The 9,024-nt window shown below is 48.5% G+C and overlaps 1 protein-coding gene across 1 annotated transcript in view; it reads left to right on the top strand.

Annotated features, from left to right (window-relative positions):
* Positions 1-439: 439 nt before the first annotated feature.
* The window catches only part of LOC148218305 (serine/threonine-protein kinase pim-1-like), a 66,562-nt gene continuing 57,977 nt past the window's right edge, over positions 440-9,024 (top strand). The window contains exon 1 of the mRNA XM_088157874.1: positions 440-460. Coding sequence (XP_088014000.1) covers positions 440-460 — 21 coding nt within the window. The remainder of the gene's footprint in view (positions 461-9,024) is intronic.

Raw genomic sequence — 9,024 nt, 5'->3', positions numbered from 1 at the left:
GGGGTCCTGGTTTGGGGGAGGTTGGGGGTGTAATTGAGGTGATGGGGGTCCTTTCTTCACCCAACAGGAGCTTCTCTAATGAACTTTGTGTGAAGCTCCCACTGTGCCCATGACAGGATCCCCTGTGAGTGTCTGTCACATCCCGGCTCTTTGGCAGCCTGGGCGCTCCTGGGGTGTCACCCTGGAACCCCTGTGAGTGTCGGTGCCCTCACTGTTCTTTAGGAGCACAAGGATGTCCCCACTGCACTCCTGCCACTGCCTGTGACAAATTGGCTCCTTGGCAGGGCAGAGACACCTCTGTTGTCACTGTGGAGCCCTGTGACTGTCACCTCATGAGCCTTAGGAAGATTAAGGAGCCCTGGGATGTCCCCATGGAGCCCCTGTGACTGAGTGTGACCAAACAGATCTTCAGGAGCCCAGAGACCCCTCAGATGCCCCGATGGAGCCCCTGTGGCTGCACGTGAGCTCACAGCTCTTGAGCAGCCTGGAAACCCCTGGAATCTGTTCATTCCTGCTCTGCTGAGGATGGATCCTCAGCAACTTGGAGGTTCTCTAATGACTTTTGGTTCTCCAGAGACTTGTTCAGCTCTTCAGTTCAGGAATTCAGTGACAAAGGCTCCTTAATATTTCAAAGCACCCTAACAAAGCAAGCCCCTGGGAATAATTTCATTTTAAGTCTTTAATTCTTCTGTGGTTAATAATACAGATTTCAGAAATGTATTCAAAGAGAATATACCATGTTGTTTGTAATACAGGGACTTTTTCTGTCCTATTTAGTTTTGTTTTCCTTTTTATAGATTCATATCAGTAATCTCCAGTTGATATTGATCCTGAGAACCTCCTAATGCAGTCTGAATAGAGATGAAAATCAAGACCCTTTATGGCTGACAATCAATCACACTCTGTCCCTACCCTCACCCCACCATTTCCCCCATCCAACCCCTAGCACTCAGAGCAGCCTTGTGCAAATCTGAGCTCCCTCCCCTCCAGACTGTGCCTGCAGCTTTCAGCTCCTTGGCACCAACTCCCACCTGCTTTCCTTGGAGAAGGAGCTGCCCAAGACACAGAGGGATGTTCATTTATTGCCAGCAAACAAAACCAAAGGCAGGCACAGCTCCATAAAAAACAGAATTCCAGCCCAAGGAGTGCTGGGCAATGGAGCCACATCCAGGGGTGTCCCCAGGGCTCAGGATTGGGGCCAGGGCAGTGAAATCTCTTTCTTGCTGATCTGGACGAGGGCCATGGAGGGCACCCTGAGTCAGTGTCCAGGTGAGGCCAAGCTGGGTGGGAGTGTGGCTGTGCTGCAGGGCAGGAAGCTCTGCAGAGGGATCTGGACAGGCTGGAGCCATGGGCCCAGGACAATTGGATGAGGTTCACCAAGGCCAAGGGCTGGCTCCTGTCCTGGGCTCACAACCACCCCAAATCCCTGCCTGTGCCCTGCCCCTGATCCCCACAGCCTGTCCTGTTTCCTTCATCCCTGCATTGCCAGGGACTTTCTGGGACAAGGCAGCTCTGCTGTGGGGATGGAGGGAGGTGCAAGTTCCAGCACTGCAGTGGGAACCACAACTCATCAGGTTTGTGTCCTTTGGGGGTCTGGTGATACTCAGAGGCAAAGAAGGTTTCACTTCGTGGCCAATGTAAAAAAAAGTACCCATGATAAAAGTCAATAAACTTTAAAATTCTTTCCTCAGCTCTGTGCAATGTCAAAGCAGTATCTGATGTACCCACCATGAACAAGGTATTTCCATACAGGAATGAAGGCTTTTACTTGACCCCAAAATAGGGTTTTTCACCCTTCCTCCGGTCTAGCTCAGGTGTTAGGGTAATATTCCCCTGGGCCCTAGCCTCATGGACGTAGTTAAGATATCAAAAGAGGCTCTTTCCCCTAATAAAGTTACTGGTTTATTTCTCGTGGGTAGTGAGTGAAAAAGGAAAGGGAAAAAGGGAGAAAAGAGTGGGGGAAGAGAGCAAAGAGAGGGGGAAGAGAGCGGGGGAAGAGCAAAAGAGAGGGAAAAGAGAGCGGGGGAAGAGCAAAAGAGGGAAAAGAGCAGGGTAAGAGCGGGGTAAGAGAGGGAAGAGCAGGGGAAGAGAGCGAGGCCAGGGGGTACTGACCTTTTCTAGGGTCTGGAAAGGGGGGGCGGGGAGAAATTGGATCCCAGCCAGCTCTGTGTGGCCAGGAGGGGAAAGGGACCAAGATACAGGGCACAGCAGGGCTCACGGGATGTACCATTTACAATGTATCTAGGAAACGCAACATCTCCCCGTTTTTTGTTTAACAAAGTTGAAAGAAGGATATTGGTATCATTCAAATTATGATTTTGCCCACCACTTGTAGTTGGTGGGAGGGTTAGATTGTTCCAAGTTTTTCATTTCTATGTGATTGACTACTGAGGTAGAGGGAATGAGACTATGAATAGCCTTGAAAACCAAGTGATGTAGGATCCCGAATGCTATTATTACAAGGAAAAGAATAACAAAAATTAACATAATTGTTTTGACTATAGATGTCCACCACCCTGTGAGTCCCCAGCCTTTGAACAGTCCATTGAACCAATCTTCAGATTCTTGCTTCACTTGTCCGATCAAGTTGTTCATGTTTCGGAGGGCAGCATGGATGTTAGGAGCTTTTGAGGTCAGGTCCATACAGCAAAGTCCTTCAAATTCCTGGCACTCATGTCCGTGCAGTAGCAAAAGAAAATCTATAACAGCACAATTTTGTAGTGTGGCCTGCCTGGTGATTTCCTCGTCTTCTAGGAGGGAGCTGATTGCGGTGGATGTTAAGTTTGCCTGTTTGACTACCCAACACTCTAGGTGGCCCAATTCGCCTAGAGCTTTAGCTGCTGCAACCCACGGAAGAAACAGGGATGCAGCAATTCTTTTGGACTTGGCCCAATGGAAAATTTCAGAATTACAGTTTGGGTCCATATTGTCTGCACTTCGGTTTTGGATTTTATTACCTGATTTGTTTTTGTGAGTCCAATCGCTAATTAAGGTTTTGTTGGGTGCCAACAGGGACAACCGCCCGAAGGTGCATGGCCCTCCTAAGGGCCGAGAAGGAATTCCTGCCCACGCCCGGTCTCCACAAATTAAGAACAATCCCTTTGGGAGGCTTTTGGGGCTTGAATAAGTTGGGGTATCAGCTGCAATATGGCTTATAGTATTGCACCACCTTTTGGCAGTGAATTCCCCACGATGTTGCATTATGTTGTGGAATTCCTTTATGCTAGAAGGTTTTGGGAAGATTCTAAAGTGAATGCAATATTGTGCTGGGTAGGAACCTAGCAGTTCTAATTCTTGGGGTTCTTGAACTGTTTTGGGCAAACTTGGCAGCAACTCTTCTATGGGGTTTTTATTTACTCCAGCTTGCTGCCTATGATTTTTGTGTGATGAAATGGTGTGTGACTCAGGAATTTCATTGGGCAAGTGTGTTTCAAAACTGGCTGAATATTCTCCAGCCTTTAATGGGATTCCTACCAGGCAGGTGGACATAGGGTTTGCTGTTGCTGCTGTTGACAGACATATGTTTTCTTGTTGGAGCGTCTGTGCCAGGGTCACCCAGATGTTCTGACGTGGCTGAGGGACGATCCATGCAGCTGCTAGACTGTTCAGTGTTAGCAGGAAGACAGCTTGGATGGGGTTCATCACGGGACTGAGAGAAGAGAAGGTTTTCTCTAGAAGGAAAAACAAACATTATAAAACCTATTAAAAGTCTCTATCTGCCGGAATGCCACCTTCTATGAGGATTTCTTTTCCTTTTTTCCGGCGGCGTCTTCTTTTTGAAGCCACAGCTACCTGCTCCTCGTTCTCTTCAGTTGGAGCAGGATGTTTGGGAACAAACGGTTTCACCCACTTTTGGGGAATCCACCAAGGGCCTGAAGGAGTGGACACACACGCATAGCCACGCCCCCAGGTAACAAGCTCATAGGGACCTTTGATTTCCCAGGTTTCTGGGTCCCTAATCAAAACTGGAGGATGTTGGGATAACTTGAATTGTTTACTACTGTTAAAGTGACGTACCACAGGTGGACTCATGTTTTCAAATGAACAATTTAGGAAATTGATAGTAAACATGGCTTTGCAGAGCTTCTGCTGTGGAGACATCCACACAGTTGAACTGCTCTGTTTAGCCAAAACCTGTTTGAGTGTCTGATTGGCTCGCTCCACTATACCTTGGCCTGTGGGGGAGTGGGAGGTGCCAGTTTTATGTTCCACTCCCCACTGCTGGACGAATTCCAGGAACTCCTTGGACTTATACGCTGCGCCCTTATCAGTTTTGCTTTCCTTAGGGATCCCCAACACTGAAAAGGCTTGCACTAGGTGTTGTTTGGCATGCATAGCCCTTTCTCCTGCATGGGCAGAGGCATAGACTGCGCCTGAATATGTGTCAATGCTTACATGAACATATTTGAGGCGACCAAAACTAGGAATGTGTGTGATGTCTGTTTGCCATACCTCACAACTGCCAAGACCTCGGGGGTTTACCCCCATGCCTATTGAGGGCATGGTGTGCAGCTGACAGTTGGGACAGGTAGCCACAATGGCTCAAGCCTGACTCCGTGTTAGCTGGAACTGATGCATTAGACCTGGTGTATTCTGGTGATACTGCTGGTGGCTCAGCTTTGCCTGTTGGAAGATGTCAGGGAGGCGTGCTTGTTCTGCTGGGGTTGCTTGTTCTGCTGGGGTTGCTTGTTCTGCTGGGGTTGCAAGGGAGTCTGCCTGACGGTTCCCTCCTGCAATTTCGCCTGGCAAATCTGTGTGTGACCTCACATGCATCACATAGAACAGGTGTTCTCTATGAGAAATCAAATAAATTAGTTTGGAAAGCAACCTGAAAAGCTGCTCATTTTCGATGTTTCTGAGCACTGCCTGCTCCGCCCTGGACACTATCCCCGCTACATAGGCTGAGTCTGTTACCAAGTTGATTGGCTCTGAGAACTTCTCAAAGGCTCTTATCACTGCTGCCAGTTCAACTACCTGGGGTGATCCCTCCACAAACTCAACATCAGCTTCCCAATGCTGAGTCTGGGGATTTCTCCAAGTCATCACCGACTTGTGGGATGCCCCAGATGCATCCGTGAACACTGTGAGAGCTTTGAGTGGTCTCCGACTCCTCCCGAGGAATGAGGTGGAATTCCTCATTAAACAGCTTGTGAGACGGGGCATGGACTGATATTTGTCCTCTATAGCTGTCCAGGGATAACTGGAGACTGGCATTGCTCTGGAGCAAGTGCTCAAACATCTCTTTAGTCAATCTTTCAGGAGAGTTCCTTCCCTCCTCAGACAGTTTAACAGGGAGGTGAATACATGTGAAGTCACAGCCAGCCAGTTCATACAGTCTCATCCTTGCTTTCCGAATCAGCTGAGCTATTAACTCTTGTGGCTTAGTGATGGTTTTGGATCTTTGGTGGGAGAGGAAGACCCACTCTATGATTAAGAGTGACTCTCTCTGCCCTCGACCCATTGGAATATTAACCCGTGTAAGTGTGGCAGTTTTCCTAGGACAATGAATTTGAAGGGCAGCTCGGGCTGATAACGGTGAGCTTGCCTCTCTCCTAAAGTCTTTTGTACCTTTTCGATTGCTGTCATTACCTCTGGGGTCAGTTCCCTGGGAGAAAGCAGCTCTCTCTCCCCCTTCAATAATTGAAGAGAGGTTCTAGGTCCTCATTAGTGAGGCTTAGCCAGGGCCAGACCCAATTCAATGACCCACACAGGGAATGGAGATCTGCTAAGGTTTTTGGATTACAATTAATTTCCAATTTCTGCAGAACAATGGTCCGTGCAGTAATTTCCAAGCCCAGGTACTTCCAAGGCGGTATCCTTTGGACTTTGTCCTCCTGCAATTCAAATCCAGCAGAGGTTAAAACTTTAACCACTAGGTCAAGTGTGTCTTGGAGCAGAGAGTTATCGGGGGCACACACAAGCACATCATCCATGTAATGCAGGATGATGGCCTTCCCTCTCTGGGCGCACACCTGGGACAACAATGAGGCCACATGCCACTGGCAGATGGAGGGACTACATTTTAATCCCTGGGGCAAAACTCTCCAGTGGTAGTGCCTCATTGGGGCCTCTCGATTGATGGTAGGAACCGAGAAGGTGAACCTTGGGGCATCCTCTGGGTGTAGGGGAATGTGGAAGAAGCAGTCCTTGATGTCTAAAACAGCCAATTGCCAATCTCTGGGAAACATTGTTGGAGAAGGCATCCCAGGTTGGAGAGACCCCATGTCCTCAATCACTTTGTTTCTTTCCCTGAGGTCGTGGAGCAGCCTCCACTTGTCCTTTCCCGGCTTCTTTATCACAAAAACCGGGAAATTCCACGCACTTGTGGTCTCCTCTATGTGGCCTTTAGCCAATTGCTCCTCTACAAGCTCCTCAAGCGCCCTGAGCTTCTCCTTACTCATCGCCCACTGTGCTACCCACTTTGGGGTATCATCTAGCCATTTCAACTTTTGGGTAGGGCGCTCTACAGTGGCCACCTCTAAAAATCCTGAGGAGTCTTAGGAATAATTAATTTCACCCCCCACTGGGACATGGTGCCTCTCCCCCACAGAGGGCATTTATAGTCTGTAACAAATGGAGGGATGCTAGCCAATTTTCCATCCAGCCCTTCAATTTGCATGATGCTTTTTGATATTTTTGCCAATTTTACTCCTCCTACACCTTGGATTCTGCCTGCCACAGGCTGAAGTTCCCAATGTGATGGCCACATCCTCTCGGGTATGATAGTCACATCAGCACCTGTGTCCAGTACCCCCTCCACATGGAGGTGATCTGATCCACAGGTTAGGTTGCATGCCAGAGAAGGTTTGTCCTCACCCACCACTTCTGCCCAGTAGACTTCAGGTGATTTTCCATCTAATGTGACCTCCGCTGGGATGGGAATGGCCTGAAAGGATTTGTCCCTCAACCAGGTAATATGGCGGTAGAGGACATCGTGCCAGGAGAATGAGGCCAGTTATGCTTCCCTTGATGGTCAAAGGAGCTACCTCAATCTCTGGGGTGTGTGTGTTGTGTCACCAATAACAAAGTACTCACTGTCCAGTTTCATGTGGTTTAACGTCACGTCCTGTGTACTGTTAGGTAAGTCCACTGTTATGACTGTCCAATCAGGTCACCTGAAATGAAAACCTTTGGTAGTCACAAGCCTAAAACGGCCTAGTGGCTTCCAAACCTTGTTAATTGACCATTTAATGTTTTCATTGCCATGCATCCCCACACCCCTTATTCCATCCTCCCCCTTTATTTTAAGAGAGAGTCTTTTGTGAGTGTGGAGCCCGCAGTATTTATAGCCGAGCGCGCTATGGTGTTAATGGCGGGTACGCGCTGTAAAGTTAGTTTTTTTGTTTGTTGGTCTTCTTCTGTTTTTGGTTGTGTGGACAGTCCCTGGCAAAGTGTCCTGGCTGCTTGCACTGGAAGCAGATGATGTGCTGCAGTTGCTCTGGTGACATTGGTTGCTTCTTGGCTTCTGGTGTCACAGCTGCCATGGTCCTTGGGTGTGCCAGTCCTGAATTTCTTTCGTGTCCACTGAACAGTTCTGCTTTTCTGGCTCAGGCTTCCATCATCTGTGCTAAGCTAGGTGCTGGCTCCAGGGGAAGGCCAAGGATAACCCTACGGCAGGTTTCATTAGCATTCCTCTGAGCCATTTCTTTAATTAATTCAGCTTGTAATACTGGATCAGACACTTGTCTTTCTACTTGCGTACGAAGGCGGTCCACAAACTGTAAGAAACTCTCAGAAGTAAACTGTTTAATGTTAATATAACTGCCTTTAGTATCTACTGTTGGTAATTGGTTAAAGCCTTTTTCTGCAACATTGCATATCTTATCTAAGACAGACTTAGATAGTACTCTGGCTTGGTTTTCAGGGCAATGCCAATCTTTTTCCCCACATAGGTGTTCATATGTCATATCATTATTATCAGCATCTTTTGCATTATCTGAGCTTTTTAAAAGCTCTTGTAAAAGCACTTTTAAAGATCTTTTCCATAGGCTTTCCCATAGATCATATTCTGAAGGAGTTAACAGACATCGGAAAAGCTCTTTGATATCATATGGAACCATTTCGTTTGAGTTAAAAGTGGCTCTCATGCCTTTAAAGATTTCACTATTCCTACCAAACTCTCTTTGTACTTTACAAATTTCTTTTTTATCTTGGTAGGACAAAGGTTGATAACTTCTTTTTCCGTTTCTCTTACCAAGATAAACTACAGGAGCAACTGATGGTACATACTCTTTCTCCTGGTGTTGACTTTCAGGGTTAGGCATCCCCCCCCCACCGGGCCTGGGAGGCTGCCCACCCCCCCCCACCACGGGAGCACCATCCATCCCCCAGGGGCTGTGAGCTGATCCCCCCCCCACCCCCACCGGCACTGAAACTAGCAGGGGCTACATTGCCCTCCCCCACCCCGCAGCAGCTTGGAGCGAAGGAATGTGAAACCGGAGAGGGGGAGGGGTGGTGGGATTCAGGGTTGCAACACCTGTGGGCGGGGTCGCCAGGTACCGTGCAGGACAGGGTCTTGGAGGGGGGAGGGGGCGGTGGAGCTGAGGGCAGGGATGAGTTATGGGAGGGGACAGGCTTAGGGGCTGGGACCGGAGGGTAAAGGGGGTTGTGGGATGAAGGAGGAAACACGTGGCTGCCACCATATCGGCCCTCCCCCACTCCCTGGACCGCATGTCCAGTGCTATCTGGGACCCCAATCCTGACCTGTCCAGATACGGCCATGTGTTCGTGGCCCGGAGGGGAAGGGAACAAGGAAGGAGAGCTGATAATTTTAGAAAAATCGTCAGAACTGGGATACTGGGGAGGATTTGGGGGTTTAGAACAGTTACAGCCGTGCTGAGCATGCTGCATTTCCAAGGGAGACCCTAGGGTGCTTTCCAGGTTATGGTTATAGGGTTTTCTGGAAAGGGAAAGTGAGCTTGAATCATTTTGCTGCTGCTGTCTGTTGTTTTCTGTTTGAATTAAAACTTTCCGAATTTGTAAGAATATCGGAAGGAATACAAAGGCAGTTTTATCTCCATTTTC

The sequence above is a fragment of the Sturnus vulgaris genome, unplaced genomic scaffold (assembly GCF_052056855.1).
Source record: "Sturnus vulgaris isolate bStuVul1 unplaced genomic scaffold, bStuVul1.hap1 Scaffold_192, whole genome shotgun sequence".
NCBI lineage: Eukaryota > Metazoa > Chordata > Aves > Passeriformes > Sturnidae > Sturnus > Sturnus vulgaris.
The sequence above is the reverse complement of the archived record's forward strand: the minus strand, read 5'-3'. Positions and strand labels throughout refer to the sequence as shown.